The 25491-nt window shown below is 43.2% G+C and overlaps 1 protein-coding gene and 1 pseudogene across 1 annotated transcript in view; one reads left to right on the top strand and one right to left on the bottom strand.

Moving 5' to 3' along the window:
* Gpc5 (glypican 5) overlaps positions 1-24543 on the bottom strand; it is a 465019-nt gene extending 440476 nt beyond the window's left edge. The window contains exon 1 of the mRNA XM_032917607.1: positions 24025-24543. Coding sequence (XP_032773498.1) covers positions 24025-24406 — 382 coding nt within the window. The 5' untranslated portion in view covers positions 24407-24543. The remainder of the gene's footprint in view (positions 1-24024) is intronic.
* On the top strand, positions 169-624 carry LOC116913838 (annotated as a pseudogene).
* Positions 24544-25491: the final 948 nt, after the last annotated feature.

Raw genomic sequence — 25491 nt, forward strand, 5'->3', positions numbered from 1 at the left:
CTACTCTTCAAGAACATCTTCTTGCCAAGGATTTGGAAACTGACAAGAGCCTGTTAGATGATATCATACAGAGTTTCACTGAGTCAAACATAACCTTCTATCAAGCTAGGTTTAAAAATACTTGAGGCGCCTTTCCCCGTGGCGACGCCGCGCGGTGAGGAGCTCGTGTTCATCCTTGTAGCTATGCAGTCCAAGGGTCCGCTGCAGTCCGTGCAAGTCTTCGGACGCAAGAAGACAGCCATAGCCGTGGCCCACTGCAAATGAGGAAATGGGCTCATCAAGGTGAATGGACGTCCCCTGGAGATGATCGAGCCACGCACACTGCAGTACAAGTTACTGGAGCCTGTTTTGCTTCTGGGCAAGGAGAGATTTGCTGGTGTGGATATCCAGGTCCGTGTGAAGGGTGGTGGTCATGTGGCCCAAATTTATGCTATCCGGCAGTCCATCTCAAAAGCTCTGGTGGCTTATTACCAAAAATATGTGGATGAAGCCTCTAAGAAGGAGATCAAAGATATCCTCATCCAGTACGATCCGACCCTGCCTGTAGCTGACCCCCGTCGCTGCGAATCCAAAAAGTTTGGCAGTCCCGGTGCCCGTGCCCGGTACCAGAAATCCTACGGATAAACCAGTCTCAAGGATCAGGGTTTACCTTTATAGTAAACATCCTAGGACTTTAAAAAAAATACTTGAGGCTGTGAGACTAGCAAACCTTTTAAAGGTGGCATACAGTCCAGTAAGAGTAACCAGTTCTTTCCCCTGACATCCTTTAAAGGCCTGTCTCACTAGAACACATATAATTTTGAGGAGTTCTATGTCCACATGAGGAAAATTGACTAGCTTAAACATAGTACCATATTCTGTCAGTGCAACGATTGTTTCAGAAATAGCCAGTCACAAAAACAAAATGTACTGTAGTCTTTGCCAGGGCCTCTGGAGAGCAAAGCTTTCACTTCAGCAGACCTAAATGTGAAGGTACAAATGTCTCAGGTCTTCAGAGCCCTGGCTATTTTCCAAGTCACCATAAGAAGGGTATTTACCACATTCTCTGGTCACCAGTAACGTTAGGATAGCTGACTAATACACAAGTAAAGGAAGGCCCATATCATTTCATTTTCTCTTATTTCAGAACTTTAAAGAAACTCTACACAAAGCAGGAAGGATAACCCAATTCCATGGGTGCCTAAGTCCCCTATCCCAAGAGACAAACTACATCTCTACCATGCAAGACATTTGCTACAACTAGCCACATCTATTCATCATGTGTATGAATTAACTGTAGACAAAAATGAATCAATTAAAGCCACAGAAATGAGGAGAGAGGGAAAGGCCCTAGGAAGCAGGCAACGTTTGGAAGACAGGGAAAACGTTAGGTTACAGTCCCATCTTTGGCTCTGGATCTGACCACATTCTAAGGATAAGCTGACTAAACACAAGTGGATTCTCAATCTTTCTGGAAGCTAAAAAGTTGGGGTCAACAGTTGGGAAGGAAATACGGAGGCAGGACCAGGGAACTGAGGAGCAGGAGCGCTTAGTTCACTGTGCAGTTCTGTTCTGTCGGCCATCACCTGACCCGCACCTCGCATGAGTGGAGAAGGTTCCACCAAGCCCACTCACTGGGAAGAATTAAATGGAAGGGTGGTTGTCACCCAAGAGAGGGGATTGCCACTTTCACTCACATCAGTCACATTCAAGAAGCTTATGTTTTTCAAACATCTCTATGGGTCTTGGCTATCTTTTTTTTTTCATAGAGAGTCACATTGCATTTAAGATCCTGGAAGTTCACCTCAACTCACTGAAAGCGACTTTACTAAAGCCTGTTTAATTATGTGATAAGCATCTCTTCTAATTTATCTCTACATCATATGTGTATGTGTTTATGTATACATGTGTGCCTGCTTATATATTTGTGTATATGCTTATGTTCATGTGTGCCCAAATGTGTAAGTATGTGTGCTTGTATATGTACAGGTGCACATATGTGTATATGCATGTCCATGTGAGTGTGTGCAAGTGTGTATGCGTGTATAATACAGGTACATGTATGTGCATGTGCATGTGAGTGTGCATGTGCATGTGTGTGGGCGAGTATGTGTGCTTATATATGTGCAGGTTCACGTATGTGTATGTGCATGTGCATGTGCATGTGCATGTGAATGTGCATGTGCATGTGTATGTGTGCTTATGTGTATTATTTGGTCCAGTTTCCTCCTAAGGCTAAGGTTTCCACCACAGGATACAGACATTCGATTATTCCAAGCTTGGTTTCACCCTGTGCTTTTTGTTACAAACACATTGTAAGCAACTAAAGCAAAGCCCACCATGAAAGGTTTTCAGTAGAACATTAATAAATTTCTTCTACTTCTTTCTTGCACATACAGTGTTTTGTAATAAATTTAAGAAGACACTGTCTTAGCTCAAAATTAATGAGAGAGCTTCAAAACATTCTATCGAGGAAGAACATATTGCTGAAGATATCAAAAACTGACTCAATAAACTATATGAAATAGTATTTATGGTTATTGTTTTTATGTTTTTACAAATATTCTTATTAAAGTGTCACTATAATTTACAGATTCATTTATTACTTTATATAATATCTTCATTGTTCCATAAAACTATGTACAGATATCATTCATAAAAATGAAAACTCTTAAAATAATATTAAGTATTTCAGATATTATAAGTTTTTGTAGTCCCATATTCAATGAAAATTAATGGTGAGGACTCAGAAAACTCAGGCCAACGAAGCCAATATAATACTCCCAGATGGGGTAGTAACAATGTCCTTATATACATAAATGGCATTACTGTACCTTCCATAGATAATGTGCTCATAGTTTTTTCATAGAGATGGTCAATTAATGTTCCCATAAAAATCACATACTTAAATCATTTTTCATATAGTCAATAACAGACACTTCTGATATGAAAAGGTATGTTCTCAGATTATGAAGCAGAGGAAAAAGCATGCTAAGAAGGATGCTTTCTCGAATTTCAGGCCATGAATTTGGAGTCAATAGTCAACATTCAACACTCTGTTGATGCTAACCAGTTTAGGGGACAAAGGGTACTCTTTACCCAGACCCCCAACCCACAATAGTAGTAGCTGTATCAACATAATATGGTTCTTGTAGGAAAAGGTAAGTGAATTGCAATGCCATTCCTTCTATATAAGAGGGCACAAATTGATATACTTTGTGTGTGTGTGTGTGTGTGTGTGTGTGTGTGTGTGTGTGTGTGTGTGTGTGATACTTTAGTTCTGAAAGTCTCAGGAATCCATCTTGAACAGGAAATTGTCAACATCAGGAAGATGTTGACAAACAGGAGCTGTCAAGGCTCTGGCCAGTTCTCTGTGGTGTCCTTGGTAATGCTTTCCTTTCCAAGCTGTGTCCCTGCCTTCACTGGGGTGACTTTATCAACAGGTTGATGAGTACAATGTGCCAGCCCTGGTCGAGTATTCCTTTGTGAATTCCACATGAACAAACATCAGTGCTGTCAATATTTTCACTGGTATCCACCAGCCTGTGGCCCTTGATGCCTAGGGATGCTACAGACGATGATGTCTGTTATTTCTAGACTGAAACTTCTTGTACAAGTCTGCCTTCCACGAGCTTTATCATGTGGAAATGTATCAACTCCTTTGGTGTTGGTTGCTATTCCACTGTACTTTTCAACAAAGTACACGCATATGTGCAATTTATATTTTTTAAATTGTTTTATCATAACTTGGAGGCTGGGAAAGGAAAAAAACTTAAGTTACTTTATTTTGCTTTTTGTGTCTTTATGGGTATGCATACATGCCTGCCTGCTTGCTTATGCAGAGGCATCAGAAAGAAGTTGTCATTATAAAAGACTGTTACATGACACCTTGTCCATTCTCTAATCCCTTACAGGACTTTAAATACCCAACACATACAAGGAAATAGCAAGAAGATAATTTGAATCGAGGATAAGAGATAAAAGTGGATGGTTCTAAAATCCTTACTCCTGTGTCCCTGGGTCCATAGTCACCGGGGAAGTGTGGGAAGAAGGACACCAGAATGAGTGGCAGAAATAATGCTCAGGACCTCTGTTTGCTAAAGTGAGATCATAAGGTCATTACCAAGACTTCTCTTATATTCCCTACCTGTCTATGATGCCATAAAATGCATTATAAATTTTCCACACATTTTTGAGGTGGAGGAATCTTTTTTTTAAATTAGATGCAATGACATTTAATAAAACACAAGAGAAAGAGAAAGCAAGTCCCACAGAGATGTAAACACAGTCATTGTGCTGTTGTGCTTCGTCTAAGAAGCAAAGGTAAAGGGGTGTAAGGGCGAGTGTATTAAAAGGACTGAAGGAGACGAAGGGGTTTGCAACCCCATAAGAACAACAATGCCAACCAACCAGAGCTCCCAGGGACTAAACCACCATCTAAAGAGTACACATGGACAGACCCATGGCTCCAGCTGCATATGTAGCAGAGGATGGCCATTTTGGGCACCCATGGGATAAGAAGCCCTTGGTCCTACCAAGGCTGGACCCCCCAGTGTAGAGGAATGTCAGAGAGGAGAGGGGGGAAGGAGTGGGTGGGGGAAGAGTCTCATAGAAGGAGAGGGAGAGGGGATGGACTGGGAAACCAGGAAAGGGGATAACATTTGAAGTGTAAATAAAAAATATCCAATAAAAAAATCACAGGCTGCCTGTTTCTCAAGTTGGGAATCAGGCACATGAAGAGCTAAATAACTCCTGAAACTGCGAACATCACAGCGATGGTCCCACCACAAACAAGGGGAACATCTATAAGCAACTATAAAAAATGGTTATATTTTAACTAAACTAATATTGCAGTATGTGAAATGCATAAGGTAGAGAATAATAAAAGAAAAAACACACATATATACTTCAGGAGGACAGGAAGGTAAAATGAGTTTTAGGGTCATATCTGACTCAGACACGGGATACTCAGCATCATATCCTACTAATAACTGAAAGCCCATGGGTTATGCAACACAAGTGAAGCAGGAAACCTGGTACCGTCACCATAGCACGGATCCTCCATACTTAGGATAAACCCAGAACTATAAGCGAAAGAGTCATTGAGAGGTTCATCAAAGAAGGAAACCCATTTGACCATGCATTCTCTCATTTTATGACTTGATGATTGTAAGACCCACAGTAACGTTTTCCTAGGGTCTATGGCTCAGAAGCCCTGGAATCCAAGCTTTATTTACTATGAACAAACTAGCTGTATCCGGGTAAAAGCCTACAGCGGTCATCCTGAGGATCTACTGCTGTATGTACAAGGTTCAATGCATCATTTCTTCCTGTGTAACATCGCCCAACTTCAGCTTTAGTGATTTGTCATGTGCAGCCTCCTTCGACCCAAGAAATCAAAAGCCAACTTTCACTCTCTATAAAGACACCAGCTTACTGTTCATCCCGTGACACAATCACCTCTCCTCTCTCCGTGCCTGCCTCCCCTCCATCCCGCTGTTTTCCTTTGTCCACCCCACAGCCCCGTCCTCGGCCTTGCCCACAACCACACTAAGCAATTTTGCCGACTGTGTTCTTCTCTGTAGTGGCCAGTAAGAAGCTCAACACTGAAGCCTTCAGCCCCGGTCACAGCAGTATACATGGCATCCTGGAGCTGACTGCAGATCATTTCCCCTGCTCCTGTATTTCACATCATTGTCTTATCCCTTGCTTACTACTATTATTTTCAGGCGGCACGAAATTCTGTAAGTTGATTGTAAAAATATGAAAATATCTAAAAATATAAATATGTGTAAAATCAACAATCCACACTTAACACTTGGGACTAAATTTCTTTATTCTTTCTGGCTTACACTATGAGATTTTTTTTAAAAACATTAGCAAATTATGGACAATGAGTGGGAGGGCATACAGTGTAAGTGTACACTGATTATGTAGAGAGAAGCACATGTCATGTACACATGCCACCATGTGGTTGCACATCTCTAATTGGTGAGATGTGGATGGATGGATGGATGGATGGATGGATAGATGGATGGATGGATGGATGGATGGATGGATGGATGGATGGATGGATGGATGGATGGATGGACATATAGACAGGCAGATCTGTGTATTGGATAGAAATTAAGATACATATACAGCAGAAGGTGAGATAAGTCAGAAAGCTTTTTCCCTATGCAAATAAATTGGCTTTATCAATAACAAATATCCTAAATTTCTCACTGAGCAGCTCTTTATATAAGAAGCATGCAGAGTGTGCAGTGCTTGCCCAGCTCCACTAAGCAGCAGAGAGAAAAGCATGAGGCAGGACAGAGCTGTTCTTCCTTCTCAAAGTCAACTTAACCAGAACTCTCAGAATGGCATCATGCAGAGTGCCAAGTTGATGTCCCTCTATCTGGGAAGGAACAGTGGCCCCAGAGCATAAGTGATCCTCTGTCATCCCTTCTCAGGAGCTGCTATATCTTGCTCTCACCTGTACTCAATTACAGAGTAATTTCCTGCTCTTCATTTTGATTAATAAGTCAAACGAATTCATCAAATATTGATTAAGCACCTGTTCCTTACAAGACATTGTGTAGTTATTAAGGTTAACAAGAAGGATAAAATATAATTTTCCCTCCCGGGCTCAGATGATGAAGAGACACATTTATAAAAACTTAATGTGGTAAAATGTCATAAAAGATGCACCAAGTTTTCTAGGAGCATCAAAAAGAGAAATTATATCCTCTTAGAGGAATCAAGAGGGATGGTCAGAGAGTTTATGGAAGGAAGGGACTTGAATAGCTTCTTTGAATAAGCACTAAAATACTTACAAGATAGAAAATATTGTTACCCAATAAATGAGAAATGGGTTTCATTGTGCTTGAACTGCTCTTAATCCATAAAACTAATGTACACCAGAACAAACCTGGTAAGACAGGGTTAGTGAGTGAGGAGAAGGAAGAGCATCTTCTTTTTTTTATTATTTTTTTCTTTATTAACTTGAGTATTTCTTATTTATATTTCGATTGTTATTCCCTTTCCCGGTTTCTGGGCTAACACCCCCCTAACCCCTCCCCGTCCCCTTCTATATGGGTGTTCCCCTCCCCATCTTCCCCCAACAATCATGTTCACTGGGGATTGAGTCTTGGCAGGACCAAGGGCTTCCCCTTCCACTGGTGCTCTTACTAGGATATTCATTGCTACCTATGAGGTTGTAGCCCAGGGTCAGTCCATGTATAGTCTTTGGGTAGTGGCTTAGTCCCTGGAAGCTCTGGTTGCTTGGCATTGTTGTACATATGGGGTCTCGAGCCCCTTCAAGCTCTTTCAGACCTTTCTCTGATTCCTTCAACGGGGGTTCCGTTCTCAGTTCAGTGGTTTGCTGCTGGCATTCGCCTCTGTATTTGCTGTATTCTGGCTGTGTCTCTCAGGAGCGATCTACATCCGGCTCCTGTCGGCCTGCACTTCTTTGCTTCATCCATCTTGTCTAATTGGATGGCTGTATATGTATGGGCCACCTGTGGGGCAGGCTCTGAATGGGTGTTCCTTCTGTGTCTGTTTTAATCTTTGCCTCTCTCTTCCCTGCCAAGTGTATTCTTGTTCCCCTTTTAAAGAAGGAGTGAAGCATTTGCATTTTGATCATCCGTCTTGAGTTTCATGTGTTCTGTGCATCTAGGGTAATTCAAGCATTTGGGCTAATATCCACTTATCAATGAGTGCATACCATGTGTGTTTTTCTGTGATTGGGTTACCTCACTCAGGATGATATTTTCCAGTTCCATCAATTTGCCTATGAATTTCATGAAGTTAATGTTTTTGATAGCTGAGTAGTACTCCATTGTGTAGATGTACCACATTTTCTGTATCCATTCCTCGGTTGAAGGGCATCTGGGTTCTTTCTCAGGTAGTACAATGTCCAATTTTCTGAGGAACCTCCAGACTGATTGTACCAGTCTGCAATCCCACCAACAACATCGGGAGAGCAAACAGACAAGGGCGTAGCCGAGATGAATTGCTGGGTCTGTGCAGGGCCGCATGCCAGAGGACGTTGTTGGGACTGAATATTTGGGGGGTTTCACAACTGGGTTCCGGAAGGAGGCTGGAAATTCAAGCGTCCAAGTCAGGGTTTCTATCACTGTCATGGAACAGTGACTACAAACATGTCGGGGTGGAGTTTATTCTGCTTACACCTCCACACTATAGTCCATCACCTAAGGGAGGTAGTTCAAAGACACAAAGACAGCAGAAACTTGAAGGCAGGAGGTGACGCGGAGGCCATGGAGGAGTGCTGCTTAGGGTTTCCTCCACCCGATTCGCTCATCCTGCTTTCTCATAGTACCCAGGACCAGCAACTCAGGGATGGCCCCGTGTCAATCACTAAGTAATGAAGGTGTCCTAATGGCTTGCCCAGTCTTACGGAGTCTCCAGTGAGACCCCCTCCACTGCAATGAGTCCAGCTTGCCTCAAGGTGACATAAAACTACCCAGCTTGACACAGGAACGAGTCACCATAATTTGAAACCTTCCTTTCTTATAGAATCCTAAGACCACATATTAATATCAACATTACAGTATAAAGCATTTTATAATCATAAAAGTCCCACAGTCTTACAAGTTCAAATACTTTACAACTTCGGTCTCTAAAAACATCCAGTCCCCCCACTGTGGGCTCCTATAAAATAAGCTGAATACTTTTTTTTTTTTTTTTTTACTTCAAGAGGAAAAAAATCAGGACACAGTCACAATCGTAACAAAGCAAAACCAAACTCCAACTGTGTAAATGATTCAGTGTCCAGGGTCTTGGACCCGCTGACTGTCTTCTGGGCTGCTCTAAAGGTCTTGGGTAACTTCTCCAGTTCCTTTTCCTGCCACACCCATAGATCGTCCACAAAGCTCAGGCCAGCCTCAGTCTATGGCTGTGGCTGATCTTGCCAGGTGAGCCAAGGTGCTGCCATTTTCACAGTGCTTATGTCTCTGCCGCAGCTGAGCTGCACTTTCTTCAGGATCCTTTCCCGTGCTCTCTTCATGGTACCGAGCCTCACCGTCTTTGCATAACCCATTTAATCCTGGGCCTTCAGTTGCTACTGAGGCTTTGCCTTCACCCATGGCCTTTCCTGGCCTCTCTCAGTGCCAAGCCTCATCTGCTCTCCATGACCTCCTCATGCCTTCAAAACCAGTACCCCCTGAATGACTCTTACACTACCAAATCACGCTGCCGGCATGAAATACAACCTTAGCAGTCTCTGGAATGCAGCTACTGTGTCCTGATTCTGAGAAAAACTTCTTGGAATATGTTTTTCTTTTCATTTTTTTTCTTTTTGATCAATCTATTTTTTACATCCTGACTATAATTTCCCCCGCCTCTGCTCTTGGTATTTCCCGCTAACCTCCGTTCTTCATCCTGCCTCTTCACATCCACTCCTTCTCTGTTTCTCTGCAGGAAGGGGCAGGCCTCCCTTGGATACCAAGCAGCCATGGCATATCAGGCTGCAGTAAGACTGGGCACCTCCTCTCCTATTAGTGCTAGATGAGGCAACCTAGAGGAGAAACAATTTTCCTGCAGTCGTTTACCTCAATGTGTTGGTCTCTTCTGAAACACCGCTATTTTTCTCAGCTCCGACTGACAAGGATAAATTGTCACAGCAATGTCGATTTCTCACTTCAGTATTGAATCGGGTCTCTTGTTAGATACAAGTGACCCTTCCATCCTAACTGACCACAACCACAGACTCTTTTTATTATTATTATTATTATTAACTTGAGTATTTCTTATATACATTTTGAGTGTTATTCCCTTTCCTGCTTTCCGCAAACATCCCCCTCCCTTCCTTATGGGTGTTCCCCTCCCAACCCTCCCCCATTGCTTCCCTCTCCCAACAGTCTAGTTCACTGGGGGGTTCAGTCTTAGCAGGACCTAGGGCTTCCCCTTCCACTGGTGCTCTTACTAGGATATTCATTGCTACCTATGAGGTCAGAGTCCAGGGTCAGTCCATGTATAGTCTTTAGGTAGTGGCTTAGTCCCTGGAAGCTCTGGTTGCTTGGCATTGTTGTACATATGGAGTCTCGAGCCCCTTCAAGCTCTTCCAGTTCTTTCTCTGATTCCTTCAACGGGGGTCCTATTCTCAGTTCAGTGGTTTGCTGCTGGCATTCGCCTCTGTATTTGCTGTATTCTGGCTGTGTCTCTCAGGAGCGATCTACATTCACATTTTGATCATCCATCTTGAGTTTCATTTGTTCTGTGCATCTAGGGTAATTCAAGCATTTGGGCTAATAGCCACTTATCAATGAGTGCATACCATGTATGTCTTTCTGTGATTGGACAACCACAGACTCTTAATCCAAATAGCAAATGGCTCCTGTAGAGTCTTTAAATGTCCCTCTGAAACTTCACAAGCTGGCCCTCCACTGCCAGCACTGTCCTTAACACTTGATTTTCCAAGCTCCTACAGATCAACCCACTCATCTCTCAACACTCAAAGGTTTTTCTAGCCTGAAGTTCCAACATCCTACCACAACCCCCCTCCCCAAGATAACATGGTCATGTCTGTCACAGCAGTACCCCACACCTGGTACCAATCTCTGTCCCAGTTAGAATTTCTATAGCCATGGTAAACAAGCTGGGGAGGATAGGGGTATTTTGGCTTATACCTCCACAGCATAGTGCATCACTGAAGGAACTTGGGGGCAGGAACTCAAAGGGGCAGGAATCTGGAGGCAGGAGCGGATATAGAGATATGGAGGGGTCAAACCCTTTGACTTATTCAACTTGCTTTCTTATAGCACCTAACACCAGCAGGCCAGGGGTGGTCCTCTCCCATAGATTACTAATTAAGAAAAACGCCTTGCAGGATCGCTTAAGTCCAGTCTAATGAAGGCATTTTCTCTATTGAGACTCCCTCCTCTCCAATGACCCTAGCTTGTGTCGAGTAGACGTAACAGTAGCCAGCACAAGGAGCATGGTAAGCAGTCCCAGTAAGATGCCAGTCACTGGGACCAGGATCCTGCCCCCAATTCCAGCAGACTGGCTGATCATGTTCAGGCCAAACTGGTCAAAAGGATGGGTGATTGAGCCCCTGTCAGCAGAACTGTAGCACTCAACCCTTCCCCCAGCGGCTCAGGTACAGGCCACATCAGTCAGAAGAGTCGGTCAGAAGAACAGAAATCACCCGCTGTACCACAGGCTAAGCAAGTCCCGAAGTCAAGGACTCAACCTGGTAAGAGACTTTCTAGTGGATCAGAGGTCAAGCAAATCCAGGTCACAAAGCACAGAAGACAAAAGAGGAAACAGAAACTAAGGAACAAACACCCATCCAACAAACACAAACTCAGAAATCAGCACTGAGGCATAAAATCACCCAAAACTCAGATGCCTAAATGCCAGTGTGCAAACACAATCATCAACAGTCTGTCACCACCAGAGCCCAACTCTCCTAAGCCGGCAAGACCTGAGCATTCTCATGCAGCTGAAGAACAAGAAAACAACCTTAAAACTAACTTCATAAAAATGACAGAGATCTTTATTGAGGACATGAAAATCTCTTAAAGACATCATGGAAAAGATCAGAAAAAAAAAAGAACCACAAGTGAAGTGAAGGAGACATTTCAAGACCTGAACATTGAAATAGAAGCAATAAAGACAAGTTAACAGGAGCAACAGATGCAAGCATCGCCAACAAAGTAGAAGAGATGGAAGAGAGACTCTCGGGGGTTGAAGCTATGATAGAAGAACAACAAAGTACAAGAGATGGAAGAGAGAATCTCAGGGGTTGAAGGTATGATAGAAGAAATAGATGATGCAAGCATCACCAACAAAGTAGAAGAGATGGAAGAGAGAATCTCGGGGGTTGAAGCTATGATAGAAGAAATAGATTCATGATCAAAAAAATGTTAAATAAAACTTGCTGACACAAAACATCCAGGAAATCTGGGACAGTATGAAAAGACCAAGCCTATGAATAATAAGATAGAAGAAAATCCCCAGCTCAAAGGCCCAGAAAATATTTTGAACAAAATCACAGAAGAACATACCTCCAACCTAAAGACAGAGATGCCTATAAACATACAAGAAGCTTACAGAACACCAAATAGCTTGGACCTGAAAAGCAAGTCCCACTGCCACAAAATAATCAAAACACAATGTACAGGGAAAACAAGGATATTAAAAACTGCAAGGGGAAAAGGTCAAGTAACATATAAAAGCAAACCTATCAGAATTCCACCAGACTTCTCAACAGAGACTCTAGAAGTCTAGGGCCTGGACATGTTTTGAGGCTCTGAAGGGGATTGCAATCCCATAGGAAGAGCAGCATCAACTAGCCCAGGTCCCTCAGAGCTTCCAGGGATTAAGACACCAACGAAAGAGAATACATGGTTGCTCCTTGGCACCTGGCACATGTGTAGCAGAAGGCCGACCTATCCTGCTTCAGTAGGAGAGGATGCGCCTAATTCTGCAGAGTCTTGATGGGCAAGGGAAGGGGACACCCAGGGGCCCCCACCCTGTCAGAGACAAAGGGGAGGGGTGGGGAAAGAGACTCTGAGAATGGGTACTTGCAGGGGGTAGCATTTAGGATGTGAATAAGTAAATTAATTTTTTTAAAAAAAAATAGCTAAGAATAGAAAACATAAAAAAAAGTGTTCAACATTCTTAGCCACCAGGGAAATGCAAATCAAAGCAACTATGAGAGTCCATCTTTCAGCCATCAGAATGGCTAAGATCAATACCAAAAGTGACAGCTCACGCTAGGTAGGGTATGAAGCAAGGGGAATCCGCCTGCATTGCTAGTAGGAGTGCAAACTTATGTTAACAACTCTGGAAATTAATTTGGCAGTTTCTTGGAAAATTGGGAATAGTTCTATCCCAAGACCCAGCTATACGACTCCTGGTCATATACCTAAAGAGCGCTCTGCCATTCTACAAGGGCACTTCCTCAACTGTCTTCCTGGCATCTTTGTCATAATAGCCAGAAACTGGAAACAACCTAGATGCCCCTTAACTGAAGAATGGGTAAAAAAAATGTGGTACATTTACACAATGGAGTACTACTCAGCTATTAAAAACAGTGACTTCATGAAATTTGCCAGCGAATGGATGGAACTAGGAAAGTTAACCCAGACCCAGTAGGAAAAATATGGTGTGTACTCTTTTATAAGAGGATATTAGTCATAAAGTACGGGGTGATTATGCTACAATCTACAGACCCAAAGAGCTAACTAACAAGGAAGGCTCGAGGAGAGGGAGAGAAACATTAATCTCGTGCAGAGAGGGAGACAGGATAGATACTGCCAATCGACGGGAAGAGGAAACTGGGTGGGGATGGGGGGTTGGGGATGTGACCAGGAGTGAAGAGTTGCTGGAAGACTGTAAGGAGGGTGTACTAGGAGAGAAAACTGAAAGCTTTTATCAGCTGTAGGAGTTCCCTGGTAGAATTTGAGGAGTCATTTATGTATGCTATCATATCATCTACGGATATCAATACATTGACCTCTTCCTTTCCTAGGGCAAGGGAAAAGAGCCTGCAAGGGTGACCCTAGCTAAGACTCCTGGCAGTGTGGGACATGGACCCTGATCCAGCCATCTCCTGTAACCAGGAAGCACTTCCAATAGAGGGATTGGGACACCAACCCAGCCACAAAACCTTGACCTAAATTTGTCTTGCCTACAAGATGTGCAAGGGTAAAGACGGAGCAGAAATTGAGGGAGTGGCCAGACAATGTCTGGTCCAGTTTGAGATCCAAGCCATGTGGGGGAGCCCACCCCCAACACTGCCAGGAGGAGCAGAAACCAGAGGCTGGATAGCCAAGAGACCTAGGATAGAAACAAACACAACAGGAAAAAATAAAATAAAAGGGAATGAAATGATTCCTAATGGTATTCTAGGTAGATTAGTGAGTGCCTAGCCCAGTTTGTAATCAGAGAGGCTTTACCCAGCACGTGGAAACAGATGCAGAGACCCACAGCAAAGCATTGGGCGGAGCTTGAGAAATCCCTTGGAAGAAGGGGAAGGAAGGATTGTAGGAACCAGAGGGGTCAAGAATACTAAGGAAAACACACAGACTCAATCAAGCTGCGCCTATAGGGCTGACAGAGACAATCATGAAGCCTGCACCGTACTGATCTAGGCCCTCTGCACACTTGTTACAATTGCGTAGTCTGGTCTTTGTGTAGGACTCCTGACAGTGGGAGCAATGGCTCCGTTGCCTGCTTTTGATACCCTTTCCCCTACTGGATCACTTTGTCCAGCCTTAACGGAAGTAGTCCTAGTCTTCCTGCAATTTGATATGCCAAGACTGGCTGATGATGATCGAGGCCAGCCCTTTTTTGAAAAGAAATGGAGAAGTGGATAGAGATGGGGGATATGGGAAGGGACTGGGAAGAGACAAGGGAGGGGAAACTTTAGTCGGGATGTAAAAATAAATAAAACTCAAAGAAAAAAAAAGATGTCAATCACCAGCCTCCTTCATGATTCTAGCGGGTCTTCTAGGAAGGCAGTTAGCTATGCTGTACGAGGGAAATTCTGAGCTTTCTGATTGTCACAAGATTTTACAGTGGGCCTCAGTCATCCTGCTCTGTCCTGGGATGACGACATTCCTCCACTTGGTTCAACCACCGCACAGAAGAAAACCTTCCTAAAGGAAGATTAGGCAGTTCTGTTATGCAGACAGGCAGTGAAAATATTCAGTGCGCGTGGTGGCTTGTCCCACCAACAGGCAAATGAGAAAGACAGCAACGAGAAACTGCAGGAGACAAACTGGAAAGAAGAGCAGGAATTACGGACAGCTCCAACAGCCAACGGGGGAATGTAAGCTTTTATGTGAACACTGCGGAACACATGTGGGCTCCCCCACACGGCATGGATCTCAAACAGGACCGACAGCTGTTTTCAGTTTCCCAGCAAACACCTCTGCATTGGTACCATTACCTTGTATTTCCTGGGACCCCCTACCCCTTATATTCGGCCTGTACTTGAGTTGGTGACAAGGACGGAAACCTTTATAAAGAATCAGCTTCCTGAAAAGGTTCAATTTGGAAACCAGAGAACGACTTGAGTTCCTATTTTTGTTAGAAGCTGCACAGCTGTATTTCTGACAGGTACAGAGGGCTAATCTGTGGTAGGAAAAATGAACCTTGATCAGTGTAGAGAGATCAGCCCTATGGTCAGAGCCCTGAAGTCAATAAAAGAGTGAAATTGAGAGGAGCGCTAGCATTCATTTCCCTGTGGATCCTGACTGCAGACCCAAGGAGACCAGCTGCCTCAGGCCTCTGCTTCCGTGATCTCCCTTCTGTGACAAAGGAGACTTCAAACTATAAGACAAAGTAAATTCACCCTTTCTTGAGTTGATTTTGACCCAACAACAAGTAACTAATACTGAATGTCTTAGTCAGGGTTTCTATTGCTGTGAGGAAACACCATGACCAACGCAACCTGAGGAGGAAAGGGTTTACTCAACTTATACTTCCACATCACTGCTAGCTACTGGAAGTCGGAACAGAAACTCAAGCGGGGCAGGAACCTGGAGGCAGGAGCTGATGCAGAGGCCAGGGAGGGGTGGTGCCCGCTGGCTTGCTCAGCCTGTTTTCTTATACAATCCAGGGCAGCCAACAAAGGGATGGCACCAACCACATTGGATTTGGGCCCTTCCCTACAACACAGTTCTCAAAACCACCAAAGAAGAAAAGAAACTGTATATACTATGTATGTATGTACATATGTATGTAGTGTATGTATGTATGTATGTATGTATGTATGTGTGTATGTATAGAGGAAAGCAAAATACTCAGAGACATTGAGTCATTTGCTAAATGTCACGCATCTACTAGATGGAATGGTAAAACTAATTTCAAAGCTATAAATTCATTTCTCTGCACTATAACACGTGACAAATTGTATGTCTGGTTTTTCCAACATTTTAGTCCTTTGTCAGACTTATTTTTTCTCATTATGACTACAAGACATTTATATACATGAATTAAATGCTAAATATTTAATGACCTGAAGCTTTATGGCACCAGTGAACTTCCAGAGAAGAAAAAGAAAACTTAGCTTTGTCTTTCCAAACTAAAGCTCTTAGCTGCCCAGGCATAGACCCATGCAGGTACATCCGATAGCCAGCACCCAAAGAAGCTCATCGATTTCTCTGCTGTCGATTTCCCTGCCCTGTGAGTCTCAAGGTGTTCCTTCTATTTCCTTTGCCTTTTAAGTTGATCAAAACCTTTTTTAAAAATGACTTGTTTTATACATGGTATGCACTCACTGATAAGTGGCTATTAGCCCAAATGCTTGAATTACCCTAGTGGCCTAGAACAAATGAAACTCAAGACGGATGATCAAAAAATGAAGGCTTCACTCCTTCTTTAAAAGGGGAACAAGAATACCCTTGGCAGGAAGAGAGAGAGGCAAAGATTAAAACAGAGACTGAAGGAACACCCATTCAGAGCCTGCCCCACATGTGGCCCATACATATAGAGCCACCCAATTAGACAAGATGGATGAAGCAAAGAAGTGCAGACCGACAGGAGCCGGATGTAGATCGATCCTGGAGAGACACAGCCAGAATACAGCAAATACAGAGGCGAATGCCAGCAGCAAACCACTGAACTGAGAACGGGACCCCCGTTGAAGGAATCAGAGAATGAACTGGAAGAGCTTGAAGGGGCTTGACACTCCATATGTACAACAATGCCAAGCAACCAGAGCTTCCAGGGACTAAGCCACTACCTAAAGACTATACATGGACTGACCCTGGACTCTGACCTCATAGGTAGCAATGAATATCCTAGTAAGAGCACCAGTGGAAGGAGAAGCCCTGGGTCCTGCTAAGACTGAACCCCAGTGAACTAGACTGTGGGGGAGGGCGGCAATGGGGGAGGGTGGGGAGGGGAACACCCATAAGGAAGGGGGGGGAGGGAAGGGGATGTTGCCAAATGTACATAAGAAATACTCAAGTTAATAAAAAAAAAAAAAAAAAAAAAAAATGACTTGTTTTTTTCCCCCGTGTTTTTTAAAATCCAGAGCGAAATGTGTTCCAACCCTGGGAAGAATGGACGATGAATCTCTCCCTTTTATTGACCGACTTCAGTTTCAGCTCATTAAACACAGACATCTCAATGATCAAAAGAGAACGAGCCAAATGTAACTTGTTCTAACCTTACTGAATAACAGGGCTACTCAAAAAGCAAATAAATCCGAACTGGTAATTTAATATTGACAGTCTTCCACATAAAGGATCTCTGTGTAATTTTTTCCCTGTATTTCACTTGATCAATGCAGACACAGTCTTGCTGCGTCTTCACATCCACTCTCTTCCCAGATTTCACCCTTTCCTAACGTGAAAAATGAAAAGGCAGAACGGAAATTCTAAGAACACAGCTCAGAGATCAATTATAATGCATATCCAGAATTATGAAAACTAGGATAAATTTTACTACAACACTGAAGGAAAAGAAATAGTAATTCAAAGTCCTTATCCTAATGAGTAATAAATATTTAATCATGTGGAGCTGGAGGGATGGTTCAATGGTCCAGAGCACAAACTGCTTTGCCAGGGTCCTGAGTTCAATTCCCAGCAATCACATGGTGGCTCACAACCATCTGTAATGGGATCTGATGCCCTCTTCTGGTGTGTCTGAAGACAGCTATAGTGTACTCCTATAAATAAAATAAATCTTTTTAAAAATGTCATCATGTACTTAAAATTTTTAATAATGTTCTAAAGAACACTTACTAACTTTTAGATCATGGCTATTTTTAAATGTATTTAAGTGAAGAGTTGAGCCGTATCAAAATATTCATGTGTATTTCATTAGCACTAACACAAATTCTTCTTCTATTCAGAGAAATTTCTTCATGCTTCTTATGTGGCAAACCAATCATGACACTACTTCACATAGGCAGAAATAATTTCCAAAATTTTCACTGAAAAAGACGTCATAAAGAAGTGATACATCTGCGTGCCTATCAGTCAATAGATTAATGGGGAAAGCTGTGGTATGGACACGCAATTGGATATGGCCTGTCTTTAAAGAATAAGATACTGTCATGGCCATGTGACGGACTGTTGAGGATGTCATCTTGAACAAAAAAGGCAAGGGACAAAGAGAGGAAAGCTACTTTGAGTTTGTAATAACAGAGAATAAAGGTGTGGACACCACAGGCTCAGCTAATCCAGGATCTGATCAAGGGATAGAAAGAATTAAGCTCAAGAGATTTGTTGTACAATGAACTAAAAAACACACGATGGTGCACTCAACCCTCAGAAAGGACCAAACTGGACTCTAAGTGTTTTTGCCACCAAGAACGATCTATCGTAAGATTACATTTATCTTATTTAGCTGGATTTAGCCACTTCACAACATGCATATATTAAGTGTATATACAAGTTACATTTTCAATATATGGTGAAGATTATGTTGTAAATAATAAATATCAGCAATTTCATGTCACTAATTTAAAATAAATGGACTTTAAAAAAGACTAAGAATGTGTTTTTAAAGCTGCCTGTATTAGAGATACTTTACAGACTGATACATATGCTGATACATACGGAATGGTGTGTGATTTACTAGCAATTATTTCTGTTATCCTCAAAGTCTGACATCACTCTATTTTTACATTGATATCTTCATTGACTGCTCTTCTCGTTGGGACCAAATGCCTGACAGGTGAGATTTACGGAAGAAATGATTTCTTTGGGTTTATAGTTTGAGGTGCAGTTCATCATGGCGAGGAAGGCATGGTCAAGCTGCCCGGTCACAGCTCATCTGCGATGAGAGAGGAGCGGGAAGGATGCTGGTGCCTCAAATGCCTTCTTTTCACTCAGTCCAGAATGCCAACCCGTGGAGTCATGCCAGTAGCATCTGAGGTAGGTCTTCACACCTCAGTTAACCCAGTCTAGACATAGTGAGAGATGTATCTCCTAGGTGATCCTAAATTCTGTCAGCCTAACAATCAATATTATTGACACAGTAACCTTCAGCAAACACAGCTCTTCTCCACGCAGGAGTTATCCTGTATCTGAGCAATGTGGTAGGCAATGTTTCTCTCAGGATGGAACTAATAAGGATGGACTAAAAAAGGGGATTCAGTACATAGTTCCCACTAGTCATTTCTTTATGGCTGTGCAAACAAACCCTAAATGTTAGATAATTTCCCTTTCCCTGCAGAACAGGGATAGCAGAGAAAACTGTCTTCCAGACACTCCTCTAGCTGTCTCCTTCCTCCATTTCAAAACTGTCAGATAAAATAGGTAAAATTTGTTTAAATTTAAAATTTATGGGGTTGGGTCACTTTACAGAATCTGTGGCAAAGTCACACAAGGAAATGTTGTCTCTGAGGAAACACTGAATCAACACAAGCAGGCACAGGACAGAACATATCTGAACAACAACAACTTCACTGCTTTACTGACTACCTTCTTCATCCTACCAGAATTAATAAAAATTACAACTAAGCACAATGAATTGTATGTTATGTAACTATTAATTAAAATTAATTTATTCATCAAAATTAATGTAAATGCTGACCTGATGAAAATCAATTACAGATTCTTTTCTCCCGTAGGGTAGCAGTATGCAAAAGAACAGAAGTACATTTAACATGCGTTTCTGTGCTATGAATATCGCTCCATCTTCAAGGGATTCAGTGCCCTCTTCTGGCCTCGTCAGTCACAGGGGCAAATGCAACACACACACACACACACACACACACACACACACACACACACACACACATACATAGTGTGGGTGCCGGGCATTGAACTCAGGACCTCTGGAGGAGACGCCAATACTGTCAACCACTGAGCCAACCATCTCTCCTGTCTCTGGCCTAGGCATTTATAAAACTCTGCAACTTATAGACCTTAGTTAAGTTTGTGGTGCGTGAGAAACATCAAGTTGGAAATGGCTAAAACTATGGATCTCTATTTAAAGCAACCATGTGTCTAGAACTTTCAGGTATGCCCTGTTGGGCTTTGCTTTGAAGCTGCTACTCTTCTGTGAAGATGAAAACCAGGATGAGCACCCATCTCAGAAGCATATTCCATGTAAGACTCACAGCACATGGCTAGCAGGGTTGGAGATGGTTAGTGCTTGAGACTTCCTTTACCGTTTGAGAATCAGAGCGATGGAAAAGATATAACAACATGCTTCTTCAGCTCAACTGGATAAAATGTTGCAACCTTACTTTGGCCAATCCCTGTGACCGACCATACAGCACCCAAAAACACACCGTGCAAGTGAGGTCCAATCGGCTGTATGACTTCCAGGACCCCACGCCAGCAGCAGATGAAAGGCAAGGGTTCAAATTTCAATACAGTGCCCACTGTACATTAAAATAGGCACGAGATCCTTCTGAATGTGAACTCTTTTTGTGACAGTGTAGACTGGTCACAGACTTATGACACTGTCCCCAATAGATATGTTTTCTGTTCCCATTATGCAACTTCATGGTGGAAAATAACAAGCTGAAAGAAAAGGAGTGTAGTAAGCGCCATGTAACAAAAGAAACAGCGTCCTACAGTTACAGCTGGCACAGCCGAGTGCAGTACACAGTGATTCAAGCTGAAATTTGATGAGTGGATAGAAGTCAGCCATTCTTACTCTCTCTGTTAGTTCCTATGTTAGTTCCCATTCAAACTAACTACTACTGTGACTTAGCTTAGGAGACACATGACCAAAGTCACAGATATCTAGTTAGAAATGTATATAATCTATATTATACACACATGATGGGGCAACAAACCCACCTACCAGAAATTCTTAATTAGCCCCAAACAAGCAAATGTAACACAGGATGTGAGCATAGATGTGCCTCTTAAGCTTCCAAATCGCAACCATCCTGAAGCTATCTTTTGGGCAAGGGCTGGTCCCTGGTCTCTTGGCCTTGATCTGTGAAGTGTGTAGCCTGCAGTGTCTGCCCACAACCACCTAAACTGTCTCCAAAGAGGCTCAAGTCGACTGGGCTGCTGAAGCCTCCCCTGGGGCCCCTCCAGCCAGAAACCCAGGTAAATCTCTACTCTTTGCAACTTGGTTGTCTCAGGTATTTTAATTTTTTGGAGTCATGAGAAGCTGACTAAGGCTTACCTTCTATGCACTTTGCTACAAAGTGTATATGTAGACTTGTACCATTAAAATTAGTTACATTCTATCCCATAGCTGGTTTTAAATAAATCCCTTAACATCCTCTAAAAGAAAAAAAATGTGTATGTGAATAAATCATTATCTTCCCTCCCCAGTGAGTAAAATAAAATAAAAGGCCCATTAAAGATGCCCCCACTAACAGTCCTTCCCCGAGCAAAATAAACAAGAGCAAAGGGCACCTTGACTACCACTTAGGAAATAAAAACGGGAACATGGGCAAATCTGTAATTCTAATCACACTTGCGCCTCCTCTCCTTTCTGCATTTCTCATCCAAACATTCTAAGGAGCTCAATGGGCTTAGAGGAATTGGAGCAGTGCGGAGAACAAAGGTGGAGGGGGTCTGGGGGGGCAGCTTAGAAGGCTGTCCACACCACTTTAATAATTTCAAACTCGGATATGATCTTCCAGAAGATATAATAATCACAAGTGTAGGGAGGAATTGCAAAAAGTTATTCTATCTTCTTTATGTTACAAAACAGCATTTGTGCTAGACACCTTAGGAATGATTGACTGTGAACAAGAAATTAAAAAAAAAAACTAAACTTCTAAGAAAAAAATACGGAAGTAAATGTATTAGTTTTACCCAATGAAAGGCTATGTATTAAATAAGTTGATGGATTTTTTTTAAAATGCACTATTTGTATTCTCATGTGAAAAGGACTACTTAGATATTAAGTATATACTGTCCTGAGACTGGTGTGATTTTAGAAAACTAGGTAGCTACTCACTGATTTTATTTTGTTAGCTATTATAAATAGTTATGAAATATAACAGTATTATGTAAATATAAGACTAAAGAAATATTTATTAAGCATAACTTACATGTGAGTTATGAGGTTGGGGTAGAAAACCAAGAATGGGAATTTTTAAGCAGGGAAAAAGAGATGGATCAATGTCAAAACATTTTAAGGTTTTGCTGAAATCTTCAAATCAATGAATGACACAATTAAATGTGAGTATTATAGAAATGTGTCCATGAATGATTCTCCTGGGTTAGTCAAAAACACAATAATTCCATATAACTTTTTCTTAATGAAATATCCAAGGAATTTAACATTCTTTCAGGAGAACTTCTTTCAGACCACTGATGTGTCTAAGAGTGCCCGGCTGCTTTAGTGGGAGCTACTCTGATTTTTCATTACCTTAAGCTACAGATAAGAAAGGTGCTTTCAACAGGACAACAGCCCAGAATGCCATTTTTAGAAAGGAGAATGCCCTCACAGCACTTAGGGTGTGCTATCCATCTGTTCCAAATGCAAACAATGACAACTATTTGCTTTTCTGGAGGGTAGAGCTTCAGTAGCTCCTTATATCATAGTAAAAGGTTACCTCAGTGATCAATGCTCTAGAACGCTCCTCCTCTGTCCTCTCCTATGGAGATGACATACACAAGATTCTAGAAATGAAAGTCAACACCCTTAGGAGTGTGGTGCCGTCCGCAGGTGCTCCAACACTGAGAGGAGAGAGGGCATTGGAATCAAAACCTTGCTGAGAAACTGTGCACTACAGCCAAAGCAGTGGCATCCAGGAGACAAGCATAGTGTATTCACATTCAATACCCACTGCCCACGATCCAATTAGTTTCACAAGCGTTAAGTGAGATGTATTTCTTAATGAAGTAAGTACATACTTAGAAGGTTTCTGGTGTGTGTGTGTGTGTGTGTGTGTGTGTGTGTGTGTGTGTGTGTGTGTGTGTGTGTGCCTTTGAAGAGACAAGAATTGTCCTAACCTGGAAGTGTGAACCATGTATGTCAAGTATGGAAAGAGTGTCTGGTGTGATAAATAGGTATTCCAATAAATACTGGTGTATTTAAAAGTGATCCTGTAAGCGCTGGCTGGTGGGCTTTATGTGCCCAGACACTGGGGAAAGATGATAAGAATTGAGCTAACTAGCAGAAAAGCAATCAAGCAAATGTGCTACCACTGGGGAGTGCTAACGGCAAGCCTCCTCGCATTGGAAAAAGGATGTATTTGGTACTCAGGCATCCTTTGCAAATTCTTTGTTCATCAGACATCCTCCTCAAATCCATCCCTCTCTGTTGACTTCAACAACAGCTCACAGTACTCCACTAACTTAGCTCTAGACACGGCTGGCTCTCTAACACACACCTTCTCTTTCAGATAAAACGTGTTCTTGTCCTCCCACCAGCAGCTAAGAATTAGAGTGTAGGATAGGACACAGGAGATGGATGCAGGCCAAGGGGCTTATAGGACGCATGGCCTCTAGCTACCACATTAATTGTGTCGTTCCCTGTGGGTCTATAGTTTACCGTCCATGCTCGGTGCCCCCAAAACACAAGGCTTGATTGCCTGCTGCCCTATCGCTTTCCAGGCTTGAAACTACTTTGTGGGTCTGGGAGACCCACTGAGCGGCTCGGCTTTCTGAAGGAAGGCTTGGTGCCAGGGTGCAGAGGGGCAACTAAAGGTCATCTCTGAGTGCACTGGGTGGAGTGTTCTTTACAGATAACATCGACTGTGCCTTGTCCAGCAAAGGACTATAAAAAGATTTGTTATTTTACCATCAAACTTGCGGCAACCAACACAATTTCTCTGAGGTTGTGGGCTAACAGTAAAACCAGGACCCCTGGCGGTATTCCCTGTGGGAACAGATCCCGGAGTTGCTACGCGCGGCAACAAACCTTTACTAGTCCTTCCAAAACATCTCTGAAGAGCAAGGGAGCACCAGCAGGAAGCGAATGCTGCGGAGCTCCGAGGAACTCCAGATACAGTTAAGGAGCCCCTTGAAGCTGCCCTACTATGGTGACCACACCAAGCATCTCCACAGGCCTCACACTGACTCACTTACTGGGGCTGAAGTACCCGAAAGTCTCACCAAGGACCATCTCTGGATGCCCGGGAGAGCGTGGTCGCAAGCCCAGCCTTCCCCGGCTGGAGCCCCGCACACTGCCAAACCAACCAACCGCTCCTACCTGCCCGCGGTGCCTCCGGCAGCCCCTTGACAGCTCCCCCAAGCCTCCACTGGAAAAGTTTCCGAACTTCTTCGCAGCTTTCCACGCCCTCGCTTCGGGTAGATCCAAGAAGAGCCAGGAGAAGGAGACAGCGCCATCCCAGACGCCAGGTGCGAGCATCCATCCTCGGTGTTCGGGTCGCGCCCTCACCGCTGTGGTCCCCACTCTCCGGAGCACCCAGCATCGGCGGCGCTGGAAGAAGATGCCTGGCCAAATCTGGCGAGGGTTCGAAGCGCAGGCGGCCACGGGAAGACCGCGAACAGACCGCGGCTTCACCTAGAAGAGCTTCGCTTTCTCCCCTGAAGCCCTGAGGCTGAGATGCTGGACTTCTCTTGCTTAGCATCCCGGTTCCCTCCCAGACCCAAGCGGGTTGGCGCTGCGCAAGCCGAACACAAGCCGGGAAGAAGCGAAGAAACAGCGAGCATCCAGCACCCTCCACTATCGCTTGCTGCCGCCTGAGGCTCAGCTCGCAGCCACTAACCTAGGCTGTGCCTGCCTGCGGAGCTCCAGAGCTGGGCTCACCAGCCCCGCGATCAGGCCACGCCCCTAGACACACCCCCAGCAGGCCTCCGGCTCCGCCCAAGAGCAAGAGTCCCGCTAGCGACCTCAGAGAAGAACCAAATTAATGAAAGGAAACTAGTCTACTTCCTCCCGGTTCATTTCGAAAAGCATTCACCGGCTAAAACGAAAGTGTGTATAAAGAGGATCAGAGAAAGCAGGAGATGAGAAACATGAATTGGAAATAAAATGAAACATTTCTCTACAAATCAAGGTCCTCTATGCACAGGAATCTGTATCCAAATTTCATGAAATGGACCTCCGCAAATGGGAAAGGCAAAAGCTGGGTTTTTAGAGACCTAATAACACTAAGGTTTCAAAGCAGCCTGAAGAAGTTATTTTTAAATGCTTTATGCTTTTAAATTTTTTTTATTTCAAACATTTTATGCTTTTAGTGCTAGGAGGATTTTTCTGTAGCCTGATTTTTTTTTTGAAAAAATTTAGAATGCAGAGTCTCAATGGGAAGTTAGCTCGTTCTTTATATCTTGCTGACGTCCAGTTTATTCTAACATGATAGTTCGTGCCAGCGCTGAGCTTTGACACATGTGAGGACTTGTTTTTAATATTTCTCAGCGATTAACTAAGACAAAGGTGCTCAAGGGGTTTCTCTCCAGGAAAATAGAAGCAACGAGCATACTGAGCAGTTAGAAGCTGAAAGGAAAGTTTGTCACGTTAGAGTTTGCGAAAGGAAATCGTGAGAAACCGTGAAGCAAAGGGCAGGCTGCAGTTAAGCCTGAGTGACAAGAGCTGTCCTGGGCATAGCCACCTGGACAGAGTACTTCTCACACAAAGAAGCTGTTTAAAAGCTTCAGCAGAAGGAACTCTAAATATCTTAACCACTTGAAGAGAATTTCATCTTAAGCTGAACCC

This window comes from Rattus rattus, chromosome 12 (assembly GCF_011064425.1).
Source record: "Rattus rattus isolate New Zealand chromosome 12, Rrattus_CSIRO_v1, whole genome shotgun sequence".
Taxonomy (NCBI): domain Eukaryota; kingdom Metazoa; phylum Chordata; class Mammalia; order Rodentia; family Muridae; genus Rattus; species Rattus rattus.